This window comes from Pelodiscus sinensis, chromosome 17 (genome assembly GCF_052426305.1).
Source record: "Pelodiscus sinensis isolate ZL-2025 chromosome 17, ASM5242630v1, whole genome shotgun sequence".
In the NCBI taxonomy this organism is placed as follows: Eukaryota; Metazoa; Chordata; order Testudines; family Trionychidae; genus Pelodiscus; species Pelodiscus sinensis.
In genome coordinates, this window is record NC_143068.1 from 25154292 (window position 1) to 25170990 (window position 16699).

Below are 16699 nucleotides of genomic sequence, written 5' to 3' on the forward strand. Positions count from 1 at the left end.
TTAATCAGCATGGAGCTGACTGACTGGGCGAGGCTGATTGATCATCTGTGAAGCTGTGCTGCTGCAGTTTAGAGGGAACACTGCTGTGACCCCCCTTTTGACAAAATAAATCAATACATGACTGCAGAAGCAGGAACCAAAGCCTGAGCCCGCCTGAGTCCCATTGCCATAGGTAGGGGTGCCAGTGCCTGAGCCCCACTGCCCTGAGAGGTTGGGTGGCAAAGACCAAGCCCCAGAGCTTCAGCCCAAGACGGGGTCTATAAGCTGAACCCTTTCACTCACAGCTGAAGCCTTGGAGTGTCAGCTTTGGCCCCGGTCTAAGCCAGCCCTGGCAACCCCATCAAAATGGGGGTGCAACCCACTTTGAGGTCCCATTGCACTTTTTGCGCAAAAGCATCCGTGCCAATCTAGACGCTCTTTTGCAGAAATACTTTTAACGGAAAAACTTTTCAGTTAAAAGTATTTCCGCAAAATCATGCCAGTCTAGACGCAGCCTACTTGTAAACCTAAAGATCAGTGGGTTTAGGAGCTACTGCAGTTTCTTTACAACTAGATTGCAGCAGATCTGTTTGCCCATACTTATATTCTGTGCTGTGGAACTTCACTGAGAATTCCCAAATGAAATCTGCATACAATTGTAGTTGAGGTTGAGTACAGATCAGTAATTTGTGGATAAATATATTACAAGGATATTGTAATTATCCCCTGAAAAAGCTTTACAAATCTAGGGAATTCAGCGTTAAACTAACTGTAAAAGAAATCCAAACATGCTGCAGTCTGGTAACACATGGTTAAGGCAACTAAAGAACCCTAATTTTCCCTGTAGTGATGCCATGCAGTAACCATACAACTATTATTATTGTATAATAATATGTAATCCCAGATGAGATTACACTGATTTTTAGACACATTAATTTCTAATGTTGTTAATGACTTTTCTCTCTCATGTTGTTAGAAGGTGCAGTTAAGATTAATTGGGTGCCTTACCTGTGCATCCCATACCTTAGTACAGTTTGGATTTCTTGTAAGTTTAGCCTTAACTCTGAATTTCTTGAGCTTGTATTGCTTGTTTCTCATGATTACAAAATCCCTGTAATGTGGTTATCATTAAATTCCAACTATGCTTTTTATCTAAGAATAAAGATAAGCCATGGGTGTATTGCTTTGCGTTAATAAAAGTTGCACAGATGAGCACTAAAGAAATGCAGCGAGTACTATGTAATATTACTAATGGTGTGAAGATATCTAACATCGGCCTTTACATCCTTTTTTTCTTTATTGGGGCTAAATTCCAGCAGCATATACTCCATAGAGCACCACAAGCCAGCCAGTGCACACTGGCCAGTTTCCCCCACCTCCTGGCCTCCTCATTCCCCATTACACACAGCCAAGTTTCCCTCAGACCCCCTGTATTTTCCTGAGCATGCCCACACGCGTTTTCTCACTCTCTCCTTCCCACATCCCTCTTTAAACCACACCACTCAATTTCCCCTTCCTGTGGCTTTCTCCTAGCCATACACATGGGCTGTGTCTACACTGGCACCCTTTTCCGTAAAAGGGATGCTAATGAGACACTTCAGAATTGCAAATTCCGCAGGGGATTTAAATATCCCCCGCGGCATTTGCATGAACATGGCTGCCGCTTTTTTCCGGCTCGGGGTTTTGCCGGAGAAAAGCGCCAGTTTAGACGGGATCTTGCGGAAAATAAGCCCTTTTCCGGAAGATCCCTTATTCCTACAAAAAAAGTAGGAATAAGGGATCTTCCGGAAAACGGTTTATTTTCCGCAAGATCCCGTCTAGACTGGCGCTTTTCTCCGGCAAAACCCCGAGCCGGAAAAACAAGTGGAAATTGCATGAAGTCATGTTCTCCGATTATTTTTCAAGTGTGGCCTGTGTTCAGTGGAAATAGTTTGCAGACAGGATCTCAGAAAGTTTTAGCACCTCCCAATCCTGGCAGGAAATAACACAAGCATAGCCTCTCTACTGGTGTTTTGGCACTTCCAGAACTGCCTGCAATATCAAGAAGACAATTTTTCATATCTTGACTATTTCAACCTTGCTCACTCATGGCTACCCAGAATAAGATCATAGTCATGGCTTGACTCTCTGATCTCAGTAAGATCAGTCCTTTCTTTGAGTCCCTCCGTTGGTTCTCTCCTTGTCTTTTGCCTATCGACTCACAGTGATGTCAGGCTTTGCCTTTGATCTGCGAACATCTCCTGGCTTTATTGCCCAGCAGTCATCTCTGTTAAACACCTTTACATTTTCTTTCAAACAAACAGAGGATGTTGTGAAGTTCAAGACTGTAATAGGGTTAAAAAAGAGCTAGATCAATTCATGGATGATAGGTCCATCAATGAGCCTCTGTCACAAGCTGGGAATGGGCAACAGGGGATGGATCACTTGAAGATTCCCTGTTCTGTTAATTTCCTCTGGGGCATCTGGTATTGGTCATTGCCAGAAGACAGGATACTGAGCTATCTGAACCATTGGTCTGACCCAGTAGGGCCATTCTTATGTTCCATATTGCCTGAGGAAAACTCCCAGATATAATTCATAAGCCTCACCTCTGCCATAGTGCCTATGAAACCCTGTTAGCTGGTTGTGACTAGGCAAGTGAGTTGTTACTGCCCATCTTCCCTTTCCTTTGTTTTTTATACTATCTCGTTCTTACTAGCTCCTCCTTTCCTGTTGCTCCTCACTCTTCTTCTAGCTCCAGGTAAAAATCATTACAAAACAGCTACCAAAGCTGGGCCGATGTTCATTTGCTTCATGTTATATCCCCATCCCTTTGCATGGTTTTGGTTGTTCAAGGCAGGGATTGCTACAGCTGTACAATAGGTGCCTGATTCCACTTGTGGCCTTTGGGCACTGCCATAATAGAATCATTTACTGCTACTAATCCCGATGGATTCCCTCACAGTGTCCCAGCACTTCCTGCCCCAGCTGACTTAGAATGAAAAGAGCTGTGAGACAAAAGCCATCAAATACATTCACTTTCCAGCCTCAGGAATGACTCCTCTGGGGCAAAGAGACAGCCTGGTTCACTAAACTACTTTTCTTTTCAAAGTGGGAGGGATGGATCCCTCTCTCAGAATGGGTTAGACAACACCTGGCAGGAGTGGGTTAGATACCGTTAATCCTGCCCTGGCATCGGGCATGGACTAGACAACCACTTGGGCCCCCTGTTTGAGTCTGTAAGATGCATGTTGGCAAAGACTGGCTCAGATGGAAAAATTGAAGCAGCTGATCCCCACTATTTTTTAAAAATTGAGCCATGGTGCCTGCAATTTGATGCTTTCCATTTCCTCCACAGACCCATAGGCAAGGTGTGTGGGGGAGGGGAAGAAGAGAAGGGGGAGAGCCCAGCTCTGCATTCCCAGAAGGGGGTGGAACCTTGGGCAGAAGTGGCGGGTCTGGGAACAGCTAGCCCTGAGTGCTTCCTGGAGTGTGTCACACCAGCCCCCAGGCAGCCCTTAGTGTTGCCCAGAGCATGGGGTGTGGTGCTTGGGCAGTGATTGAAAGGGCCTGGAGCACCAGGCACTGCTGCTGCCATAGTAGCATCAGTAGCGGCTGGGAGCCCTGGGGCAACTGCCTCCTTTGTCCCCCATCAGCAAGCCAGCCGGTGGGGTAGGTCTGTTCCTCCTCCTCCCCTTTTACACATGGGGAAACTGAGGACAGGAAAGGGAGGGGCAGAAACTTTCCCAAGGTCATACAATGTCAGTGTCAGAGCCAGGAATAAACCCCAGCAATTCTGCCACTTAGTTCTCTTCTTGGTTTGTTAGGCTACACCCAGTGTGGCCGCAAGCCAAGTACGCACTCCCGAAGGGGTGAAAATCTGCAAAATTTGGAAAACTACAGAGATTGTCATTTTTATTCCTAATCGTACAAGAGTATGAAATCAAATAGCCCACTAGATGGTGCTAGTTGGACAATGATTTTGTCTGAGAGCTTTAGGCTGAGATGCGCTCGCTCCTTATTTTCTCTTGTTCGAAGCCCAAAACAGCCGCGCCATTGTCAGTGAGAGTTATTAATATAAAGGGGGCTGGGAAGAGGCTTCATGGGCAATGAAAACACCTCTTCTCTAGAGCAGGGGCTGGGAACCTCTTTCGGGTCGGGGCCGCAGACCCGCAGAAAAATCATTTGGCAGCAGTGCACAAGTGAGACACAGAAGCAAACAAAAAAAAAACCCGCACTGGTGTGGCCCCGACTGAGAAGGAGAAAGACGTTCCCTACATTTCCGTAGCACGCCAGGGTCTCGGGGAGCCCAGGCGAGTAGATTTTGTGTGCTCCAGGCCTGCCGTGGGATGGCAGGGGGGTTGGAGCGCTAGTGCGGACTCTCTAATGCTTGGGGGAAGCCCTGAGCCGTGGGGGACAGAGCCAGGCCTGAGGTCCCCTCCCCCCCAGCTCTAGAGGATAGAGAATGTTAAATCCAAAGGAAGGATGAGCTGGGAGCGGCAGCATTGCCTTTCTTTGCACTGCAAACTGTGCTTCTGGGTAAGCAGCAGATCAGGAGTGCCCAAAGTTTATGACAGAGAGGCCACATCAGCAACTTGCCAGCCACCCAAGGGCAGGACCCGGATTGTACATCTGTATCTGTCATATGGTGGGGCTGCAGGCTGGATCTCTCTTGGCAGTTGAGTAGAAATCGCCCGCTGCTTGAGTTCCCAAGTTATAAACGCCACAGCTGAACAGCTTTTTCTGTTACATCTTCACAGGCTGCACAGAGGCCTCCGGCTACACTTTGCAAGCCCTTGCTGTGGAGAGTGAATCTGAGACTGAGGAGGATAAAGGACACAATGTCCTGGGGAATTATAACATGAAGGGAAGAGGCTGATTCATGTTCACTCCATTAGCCTCCCATCACCCCACAATAAATGGTTTTGAAGCAAATCTAGCTCCTTTAAAAATCTATTTGGGGATAGCGTTGCCAGATGGTTTCAACAAAAATACCAGACACACTTGACGTTACATCACAATCTACATTACATCTTATTTAGAAAATACCGGACATTTATAATTTTCTCATTTATATTTTCACAATTTATTTCCCAAACAGAAAGCTCAAATACTGGACTGTCTGGTTCAAAACCGGACACCTGGCAATCCTATTTGTGAAGGCCAGACCCACCTTGCACTGGGGATGTAAATGGTCAACCAGCTAACCAGTAGGGGCGAGCGCCCTCCTCTCCCTCTCCCCCAGCTGGCAGGGAACTCCAGGCTGGCCAGAGCGTACCCTATCTGTGGCGGGAGGCTTGCTTCAGGATGCCCTTTTCTCTCCCATGTTTAACCAGTTAACCAGGATTTTACATCCCTACCATGCACACCAGTGTAGCCAATGCCTGTGCAAAATGAATGACGTGGAAGCTCCCATTAAATGCTCTAAAACAGGGGCACAAGTCAAGAAATGTCAGTCCCCCTCCAATGAACCCTCCTCTCAGAGAGTTAGTTCTATTTTTGTAGCATTAGGGACAAAGTCAGGGGGCTAAAGAAGCTGGAGATGGGTAAGACATATGGGGACCGGGCTCTGAAAATGCCACAGCAACATATGAAGGGCTGTCGTTTTGTGCACTCCACGTCCAGCCCTTGTGCACACAAACCAGCATCCGAGGGTGCTGGCACAGTTTGTATAATGGGGGTGCTAAGAGTCATTAAACCAAACAGTAAATCCTGTATAGGATGGAAACCACTTTAAGATGTACCCAGGTCTCCTTGTTCCAGCGTCTCTGCCAGCCGCTAGACACAATTAGTTACCTACTTGTAAAACGTGCAGATTTCCACAGGTGCCAATCTGCATCAGCACATTCTGTATGTGCATCGTGTGTGGACACAGACTTAGGCTATGTCTAGGCTGGAAAGAAAAGCTGGAAAAAGATACACACATTGTGAACCACAATTTGTGTATCTTTTTCCGCTTTTTTTCGGAATAGGCTTTTCTGAAATTTGGCCCGTCTACATGGGGCCAAATTTCAGAAAAACCTCTTCTTTTGGAACATCCCTTATTCCTCATGCAATGAGGAATACAGGGATGGCGACAGAATGCGTCTGCTTTTTCGGAAACTGTTCCAAAAAAGCGGACGCGTTCCTTGGATGCGGCAGAGCTTTTCCAGGAGACCTCTCATATCCCGGAAAAGTTCTGAAATGTAGACATAGCCTTAGGGTACGTCTAGACTACATGCCTCTGTCGCCAGAGGCATGTAGATTAAGCTACCAGACATAGGAAAATGAAGCGGCAATTTAAATAATTGCCGCTTCATTTTAATTTACATGGCTGCCGCGCTGAGCCGACAAACAGCTGATCAGCTGTTTGTCGGCTCAGCGCGATAGTCTGGACGCGCGGGTGTCGACATCAAAGGTATTTGTCGACCACCCAGGTATGCCTCCTGGGATGAGGTATACTTGGGTGGTCGACAGATGCCTTTGATGTCGACACCCACGCGTCCAGACTATTGCGCTGAGCCGACAAACAGCTGATCAGCTGTTTGTCGGCTCAGCGCGGCAGCCATGTAAATTTAAATGAAGCGGCGATTATTTAAATTGCCGCTTCATTTTCCTATGTCTGGTAGCCTAATCTACATGCCTCTGGCGACAGAGGCATGTAGTCTAGACGTACCCTTAGACTCCCCCAGTGACTGAGTTCATCCTCCAGCCAGTACAGGACTCATTTTATTTTCTCTGGCTTTAACCAGTCTAGTCTTGAGTAGGGCTTCCAGCATGTTTCTTGAGAGACTGTTTCAGTGGCACAGGTGACAAAGCACACTGTCAGGAAGCTTTGTGAGATTAAGCTACAGTGAGGCATATAGGCCCTCACTGCCAGACCTGTGTGTTCCTTATGTGGCCAAAACTATGTGTGAACGTGCACAGCCAATTTGTACCCCTGCATACTGTGAAAGTACTCAGAGTCAAAACAGTTGTACCTACAGAAGGCCCTTAGATGCCCAGCTAATCATTTGCATGAACATTGACTCTGCCTGCCTGCACAATTACAATAGTTGCATCGGAAAGGTGTATTTCCACTTTTGAAAATCTGAGCCCTTTTTTCAATAAATAAAATCATTGTAATCCACAGTTGTGAGCTCTTTGAGCAGGTGCTGCCTGTTTGCTCTGTGCTGCCACAACATCTAGTTGCACCATGGGATCATGGTCGGCCACTGGGACTCGTAGGAGTTGCTGCAATAAAAATGAATGATAATAATTAATGAATAATGAATTGGAACACACACAAACGTGAGCCTATTTGAAGAATCCTTGCTTCTTTGTTCCATACAGAGCTGTGGGAAGGAAAGCACCTGCTGGATATTTTACATAGAGCATTTATTTATGAACCAATTTATTCAATGACTATCAAATATAAAGTGGTCCAAATCTTAGCATTGATTGCAAAGCTATTCCCAATCGGGGGAGGGGGAGGGGGAGGGAGTTTCACGACGACTCCTGAGTTGGGGCAGAGGCAGCAGAGACTGTTTTTGATCTCTTCTGGTGACATAATGCAAGCCCGGTGTAACGTGTTTCAGTGGGAATTCTGACCGGCATGTAAAGGGGTAATGATTTAACACACTCAGTCCCCGTCTTTTGTAAAATCAGACCCGATTCTGCTGCCCTGCATTCTCCAGCCTAATACACAGCGTGTAATGAAATTCAAGTCCACTTGCTCCAGCAGTGATGCTGTTTCCATGAGCCATGTGATGCTTGGATCGAGCAGCTGCTGCTGCTCTCTCCTTCCCCTGTTCTTCCAATCTCAGGCTGTCATGGCGACTCCCAACAATGTTACTCCCACCAACTGCAGCTGGTGGCCAATTTCAGCTCTTGAGAATGATGCAGGGAAATCTGCGGAGGTTGAGGACAGCCAGGACCCGGCAGACCTCGCTCTCAGATCCAAGGACAGGCTGGTTTTGTATCACTGGACCCAGTCCTTCAGCTCCCAAAAGGTAAATGCTCTGCTGGATTCCCAGGGAAGAATCACCTCCAACATCCAGGGCATATCCCTGCCTGGGAAGAATGGCTTGGATGGGTGCTTTGTAGGTTGAGCAGCTTGGCTAATCTTCAGGGATGGAAAAGGGAGCAGGATGTCTAAATATTGGTGTGTGTCATGCCTGCATTTTTGCATTTTGACAGAATCTGTTTAGGAGGCAGGAGAGGGAGTCACTGTCGTTCTGCCTTTGATTTGGGGTCACATTTTGTGCAGGGAGATGTTTCTGATTTAGCTGCCTGCTTTGTGTAACACCTGCATCTCACATGAGAGGGAGAAGTGCAGACAAAGGCAAATACACTGAAATCTTGCTAGCTAGGACTACCCTGGTGGGGAGGGAGGAGACGATAGCCACACGTACGATGGTCACTTTTTCGCTTCTATAGATCTTAGTACAGAATCTATCCATGGAGTTGAATAGAGGGCTCAGGACTGTGCCAAACAATGCATTTGCTCCTGATGCAGCAGCAATGCTATTGAAATCCTGTTCCCTTGGCTCTCTGAGTCTCTGCAGGGTTGCCAGGCCTGGCTTTGGGTAACAAATACTAATCAATCCGATTCTCTAGTCAATAGTGGATGTTCTATTCTAGAGCTTGGGATTGCAGCTGCTGTTCCAGAAACCTGCCCTGATTTTCATAGTCACAAACAGTCGCGGCTGTTCTCCTTACATTCATTATATATGGGAGCTGAATTATTCATAGCAGAGAAGGTGAACCTAAAGTTTTCAAGATGCCAGGGCCCTGGGTTTTGTGTGAGAGCAGAATGTTCTCCCTTCACCCAAAGCACATTCAGAGTTGGGGGAGGGGGACTTCTGTGTGTGCACAGAGAAATTCTAGGGCACACGGTGCAGCGGGATGTCTACAAATGTTCACCCTTTCTTCCCACTCTTCCTCTTGTGATGGGTGACTAAGGTGCATATTTTGCATGAGCACAGATGAGTTTTTAGGGTGAACAGTCTGACTCCCCTCTTTCTTTCCATCCCTGTGGTGCAATGTCCCTTTTGGGGAGTTGCTAGTTGTACCCTTATCTAGTACTTTTCTCATTTGCCTCCCAACACTGGGAGAGAAACTGTTAACTAGCCACTCACACAGGATTTTCTACAGCCAATCCGGGGCTAGCCCTACCTCTGCCAAAACTGGTGGGACTCCATGAATGCTGCGTGGTACCTTTAAAGTCACAGAGCAAAATTTCATACGATGGATTGAAATCCCAATTTGATTTTTTAAAAGTCACTTGCAAAATAGTACCCTGGAAACAGTTCCCAGTAACTAGGGATTAACTAGCAAGACAGCCTGCTAACTCTTACAGAGAAGAGTAATGTACATGGAAGTGTAATGGACACAGCATGCTGGAGAAAGCTGATCCATGCCAGATATTGAAATATGCCTCAGACCCTCTTTCTTATAGGAAATTTCCAGGTGTTGTTAAAAGTCCTCTAGGAGTAAAGCTGTTTCCAATTCCTGGTCTCCCTGACAAATTACAGGCCCACCACCTTCCTGCCAGGGTTTTTGAATATTGACTATTACAGTGGAATTCTAGGGGTGAGCCCTAAGAGGTGGGGAACATCTGTTGAACCTTCACTGTTGCAAAATAGGCTTTTAATTTGAAAAGGCTTTTCTTGTAATTAAGGTGTCTGGAACAATAAAAAAAACCTTCACATTTCTGGGCAGACAGATGCTGGATGGTAGAAGTACCTCCAGGCGCTGCCTGGCCACCTGCTCTAGCCCCCATTCCAGGTCTTTGTTGTAGGTTTGGGCAGAGCCTCCTCATTCAGCACCATGGCCAGAGAAGAAGTCAGACTCCTGTCACCTGCCAGAAACAAGCTGACCGTGTTGAGGAGGGAAGCAGGGTAACCTGCACTAGCCAAACAACCAGATTCATGCCTGTGTAGCCCAGCTGGGTCAGTTACTCCAAGTATAAATTCAGCCCGGTGACCTTCTTCCATTAATTGATGTTCCCCCTCAGAATCCAGGGGTAAGTGTTTGGTCTACTGAGGTCAATGGCAACACTCCCCTTGACTCCAGTGGGGCCAGGGTTTTGCCCTCGGTCTTCAGGATTCACGTGTATTGTTGGTGGCTCTCATACAGCTGTGTGCATCTGGGACCCAGGCCTGTGATTTCTTTTTAAGAAATAGTCAAGTGAGGTAAGGGAGCTGGATCCAGTGGCAGAACCTTGCAGGCTCTGAGAGGCAGTTTCTCAGAGGCTGCCCTGGAGATTCAGGGGACTGCTTTGCTTAGGAAACCCTTCACAGCTTGGTTATCAGTTTAAATCCAGCCCAAATCAGTTGGGATGAAAGTAATTACCTTCTGACAGCTCTTTGTTTTCTCTTGCAGGGAAGGGGTTGGTGGGTCTTAATTCCTAGCAGATCAGGTTTCCAGGTGATAAAAATCACCATAGCAACTGGTATGAAGCCCCTCCTTCTTGGCAGCCTCCTCAGCTGAGAGGTCAAGCATTGAATGAGCCTGATGGAATGATTTAGGCCCTTTGCCCGAGATGCAGCTCCTGTAGTCAGGGTCGAGCTACACCGATGGAGGGTGCTATGTGGGGAAAGCTGCTCTGCCGCTGTGCTTGCTGTACGTGTTTGGTGAATAGATTATATCTGTCTCCTGGGCTGTCGAGCTTGCTGCTTCCATCAGAACCCAAATGGTTGTTTTTTAGGAAGAGGCTTGTCCCTGCACACTAATGCTTATTATCACAGGAATCGTCTTCCACTCTGGCCTCTGAAATGGACTTTGAGCTGGCAATGGCTCTCTGTTAGCTTGTGTGGAAGCCTCTTCCACATATAGGAAGGAAGCATGGTCTAGTGGTTACAGGACAACTCTGGGAGTAGAATCCTTACATTCCATTTCTGGTTTTGACACATTCACCATGTGACCTTGGGCGCGTCACTTCCCCCCTTCATGAATCCTCAACTCCCCATCTGGAAAACAAGAATAATCGTCTCACTCACCTATCTCATGGGGGAGGGCAGTAGGATGTAATTCCTCAATGTTTGGAGAGCCTGGATTTGCAGGTGCTATAGAAACACAAAGCACCTGGGGGCTATTGGCAGGTAACGATGGGGAGCAATTAAATGGCTGTGCCAGAGACGTAGTGGGCAGAGCTGGCATCACACCAGACAGTACCTGCTGTTCATGCATGCTGGCTCCTGCTGTACACTCTGCTTCTCTTGTCAGTGCCTAGGTCATTCTTAAGGGCTCGGTGATTAGGAAAGGGGAATGGAGCAATTGTCCTCGGTCGCAGGTCAGTCCCTTCTGGGGTTTAATACCCTCTCAGCAACATGGGGCAGAGAGAGAGAGAGAGAGAGAGAGTGCGTCTGACAACAAGGGGCACAGGCTTTTACTTGTTTTATGTTAAAAAGAAAAATTAAAGTGTCGAGCTCATCAATAATTAATTGTTGGTTCTGCTACTTGAAGGTTCTAATTAAAAATACTGGTTGTGTAAAGGTTTGGTTTCAGCATAAGAAAACAATTGTTTGTTTTTAATTCAAAAGTTGTGTTAAGTGTCACATTAGAGTGCCCTATTTAAGTCATGATGCTGAACATTTTCAAAATCTGCATATCTAAAATTAAACTCCTAAATTCACATTTCAGATCCTGAGCACCACACAACTCTTCTGGCAGTCAATGGAGAGTTGTGACTGTTCAGCACCTTTGAAAATTGGGACTTTAAATATGAGCTTGAGGGGTTTAACACTGAACACATGGAATGTTTACAATGGTGGTTCTTGCACAAGAACATCTTGCACAAGGGTTCTTGTGCAAGAACTCTTGCGCATGAACATATCTACACTGCCATGTGCATTTGCGCAAGAGCATCCATGGCAGTGTGGACGCTCTCTTGCACAAGAAAGCTCTGATGACCATTTTAGCCATAGGGGTTTCTTGTGCAAGAAACCCCTGCCACATGTCCACACTGCCATCTTGCACAAGAGCTCTTGCACAAGAGAGCTTACACTTGTTAGAAAAGAGCATAGCTCTTGCACAAGAAGCCCTCTCTTACCATGCTTTACTGTAAATCTTCTTGCACAAGAGCGGGCGGGGAGTGTGGATGCTCTGCGGAAAAACAGCCGTTCTTGCACAAGAACCCGACAGTGTAAACATTGCCATGGAGTTGAAACTGTTGGCCAGTGTATTTTATATACTTTATACTTTGCTCTGTCCTAATGTTTTCCATGTGAGGATATGGAAGCACTTTGCAAGTGTTACTAATTCATCCTCAAATCTTCCTGCCCCTGTGTGATGGGCATCATTGTTCCAGCTTTACAAATCGGGAAACTGAGGCACAGAGGCTTACTTATTTACCCAAGTTCACACAGAAAGTCTGTGGCAGAGTCAGGAACACAACTCTCATCTTTCAACCCCATGTCACAGACTACCTATCACCCCCAAAGTTGCATTTATTTAGAATAAGTACGTAAGAACATAAGAATGTCCATATTGGGTCGGGCTAAAGGTCCATCCAGCCCAGCATCCTGTCCTCCAGCAGTGGCCAATGCCAGATGCTCCAGAGGGAGTAAACAGAACAGGGAATCATCACGTGATCCCTCTCCTGTCATTCATTTCCAGCCTCTGACAAACAGAGATTAGGGATACCATTCCTACCCATCCTGGCTAATAGCCATTGATGGACCTAAACTCCATGAATTTATCTAGTTCTTTTTTGAACCCTGTTAAAGTCCTAGTCTTCACAACATCCTCTGTCAAGGAGTTCCACAGGTTAACTGTGCACTGTGTGAAGAAAAACTTCCTTTTGTTTGTTTTAAACCTGCTACCTATTCATTTCATTTGGTGACTTCTTGTTCTTATGTTATGGGAGCAAGTAAATAACACTTTATTCTTTATTCACTTTTTTAACACCAGTCATGATTTTATAGACCTCTATCTTATCCCCCCTTAGTCTCCTCTTTTTTAAGCTGAAAAGTCCAAATCTTTTTAATCTCTTTTCATATGGGACCCATTCCAAACCACTAATCCTTTTTGTTGCCCTTCTCTGAACCTTTTCCAATGCCAATATATCTTTTTTGAGATGAGGTGACCACATTTGTGCGCAGTATTTAAGATGTGGGTGAACCATAGATTTATGTAGAGGCAATAAGATGTTCTGTCTTATTCTCTATCCCTTACATTCTGTTAGCTTTTTTGACAGCCGCTGCACACTGAGGCTTTGTCCGGCACTTTGCCGGACAAGGCAATACAAATGAAGTGCAGATTAGCATTTTGTCACACTTCATTTGCATAATTTATTCCACGCCGTTTTTGTGCTAGGAGTTTTTGCGCAAAAACAAGCAGTGTGGCCGTGTCTGTTTTGCACAAAAACCCTGGCGGAGGCATAAGGATCTTGCACAAAAAGGGGTTTTTGCACAAGGAAACATCCACACTGCTTGTTTTTGCACAAAACCCCCTTGTGCAAAAACGGCTCGGAATAAATTATGCAAATGAAGTGCGACAAAATGCTAATCTGCACTTCATTTGCATTGCCTTTTCCAGCAAAGTGCGTAGTGTAGCCCTAGCCTGAGTGGAAGTTTTCAGAGAAATATCCACAATGAATGCAAGATCTCTCTCTTGAGTAGTTGTAGCTAAATTAGTCCCCATCATAGCGTATGTACAGTTGGGATTATTTTTTCCAATGTGCATTACTTTACATTTATCAACATCAAATTTCATGTGCCATTTTGTTGCCCAATCACTTAGTTCTGGGAAGATCTTTTTGAATCTCTTCATAGTCTGCTTTGTTCTTCACTATCTTGAGCAGTTTAGTGTCATCTGCAAATTTTGCCACCTCACCATTTATCCCTTTCGCCAGATCATTTATAAATAGGTTGAATAGGTTGGGTCCCAGCAGGGTCTCTTGGGGAACCCCACTCATTACCTCTCTCCATTCTGAAACTTTACCATTTATTGCTACCCCTTGTTTCCTGTCTTTTAACCAGTTACCAGTCCACGGGAGGACCTTCCCTCTTATCCCATGACAACTTACTTTGCTTAAGAGCCTTTTATGAGGGACATTGTCCTACCCAAGCCTGGCTAATAGCCATTGATGGACCTAACTTCCATGAATTTATCTAGTTTTTTGTTGAACCCTGTTCAACCTCACCTCCTGGTACTAATACCATGCATCAGGGCAATTCATCCAGTGCCTGATATAAATGTAACTGGTTCGTGGTCCATGTGCTTGGTGCAAGTCTTGGTGCAACTTTGTATGTGAGGCTGCAAGTGAAATAGGTCTGGGTCTGGATGCCTCTAAAAGAGCTGGGTGGGCAGTGGGATGGGCCGAGCTTTGGTTGCTGACACACCAGCCTCCTTGAGGTTCTCTACCATCAGAATGAGGCCATGGTGCAGCCCACTGCCTACCTCTCATTGAGCTGTGCACAGTTCCACCTGCGTGATGCGGGTACTGCTCCCTGCTGTGGCCATCAATTCTGTAGCAGCCCAAAGTCTCTGGCAGGTTAGCGCACATGCAGCTGAACAGGAGACAGTAGACACTGCCAAGGTCCTAGACTGGACATTTGGTGCAGCTGCCCAAAGAGGCTGGAAGGCTCATTGGTCTAACCCCTAAGGTCCCCCTAAGCCTGGTACCCAAAAGCCTTGCAAAGGACGAGATACAAATGTGAGGGATGTGGAGGTGGGGAACCAACATATAAAAGACAATGGCCTGGCCTGTGCCCTGCGGCTGACAGCACACAGAACAGCTCAGGACAGGGAGTGCAAAGGTGCTTGTAGCCACCTCGGTGTCCCACGATACTCCAGAGTCAGGTGTGTTTTGGGCTGGATCCCTGGGTTTAGAGCAGTTTGGCACGTGAAGCTGGGGCCTCGGGCCAATACAGGAAGAATTTGGAAGCCTCCCTAAATGAAATCCAGTGTGTGGCCAATAGCTCTGTGTGTGCAACGGCTGGGTAGACCAGAGCAATACAGTCCCGCGAGGTGCCTCCCGTGGCCCAAAGAGAGGCATTTGAACTGTACTAGGTATGGTAGGTTCCTCTCTGGAAGCTTTAGGAAGATTTCTGGAGGTGACTGTGCTCCTCATGACATGAGTGAGACTGCTGGGCAGTGTGGGTAGTATAGAAATGTGCAGTATGTCTTGTCTCAGCAGATCCAGTGTTGGGAGGGAGCATGGACTAGATTGGCTGATCAAAACACCTCGCTGACAGTGCAACGGATAATCGGGTGACAAAACCACAAATCCAATCACACAGAAGCTTAAAGACTTTCTAAGCACTGAATGCCCTTTACCGGCTGATAGTGATAAAGGCAGGACATAGCCTGGGCTAAAGCACCAAGATCTGATTAGTCCAAACCTTTTTGTCCAAGAAGGCTTGCAAGCAGTGCACAGCTGAATGTCAGCAAGATGCTTTGTGTCAAGACACACGGAATCTGCCATCCTCACAGAGACGCACAAAGAAATGTGCGCACTCACAGAGACAAGCCCTGTTACGCTCACACACGCACACACTCAAATAGCCAGACTCACAAACACCCACAAACGCACGACATTTTGCTGAAAAAAACAGAATACAAAAATAACCTGGCACACAATAAATGGATTTAAAAGAGCCAACTGAGAGGCCTCAAAATATAATTGTCAACAGGGAACTGTAACCCAGCGGGTGTGTTTCCAGTGAGGTTTCACAGGGATCCATTTTTTTGGTCCTATTCTATTTAACATTTTTATCAAAGACTTGGAAGAAAACTTAAAAGCATCCAAACTCAGTAGTCTTGGCTCCCAGTTTCCTGCTCTACTCATGTAGCTGGAGCACTCAAGAAGCCAGATCCTTCTATCATGCAAAATGCCTCTAGCAATGAGGGCCATGCGAAGGGAAAGGGAGAAGATACAGTCTAAGAGGGACCTTTATGCTGTACAGCATCTTCATACAAAGCAATCACCCAAAATACTTCCGAGGGATAAATCAGAGTCAGGGTGGGCAGAGGAAAAGGAGGACAGCGATGCAGAGTTGAGGTGGAGAGATGGATGGGGACTATCTCACAGGGCAGTGGCGTACAAGGCTCTCTCACAGCATGGAGGGATAGAGAAAGCTAGTGAGTGCCAAGAGCCTCGGTGATTTGTAAGGGAGGTGTCCGACATCACCTGACATAGGTTTGCAAGCTGTGTACTGTGGGGCATCACTGAGTCATTGTGATGAAACATAATGGCACAACAGGGACCCCAGGCTGAGACGAATCCTGTCTCTGATCTGCCCACGATGCTAGCTGCCATCACACACCTGTTACCTTTTCAAACAAGCATCTTTGCACTTTCTCCCACCTGCCCCTCATGCCAGGGAGTAGCTCCCCCATAAACCTCCACAGAACCAACTTCTTATCCACCTCGCAGCTCTCCTGCCCCACCAGTCCTACAAAACCCTTGACAATGGCCAGGCTGCTGGGGTGCCGAGACCACTGCCTACCATACTGATCAATATGGTCTCATTGTTTCCTTATGTTCCCCCGTTAGTCTGTGTTCATCCATTTTCTGGCCTTATGCTTCGTCTGGAAGCTTTTTGGGGACGGACGGTCTGCTTATTCTGTGGTGTATAGTGCCCAGCACAACCAGGCCCTGCTCCCTTATTGGTGGTCCTAGAAATTAAGATAATACACATAATAAAAAGCTTCTGTGGCTCTCTCTCTAATAAAATATCTCCTTGGCCTTTTACCTCCTCCGTAGCTGCTGGGAGAGATGCCAGAAGCTGGGATGTTGGGCTCAGGCCTCCTCCTGATGTCCTACTACATAATA

At 46.6% G+C, this 16699-nt stretch overlaps 1 protein-coding gene across 1 annotated transcript in view; it reads left to right on the plus strand.

The window, feature by feature from the left end:
• The first annotated feature begins 7533 nt into the window (after window positions 1–7533).
• The window catches only part of GDAP1L1 (ganglioside induced differentiation associated protein 1 like 1), a 43911-nt gene continuing 34745 nt past the window's right edge, over window positions 7534–16699 (plus strand). Inside the window, exon 1 of the mRNA XM_006132229.5 lies at window positions 7534–7928. Coding sequence (XP_006132291.2) covers window positions 7632–7928 — 297 coding nt within the window. The 5' untranslated portion in view covers window positions 7534–7631. The remainder of the gene's footprint in view (window positions 7929–16699) is intronic.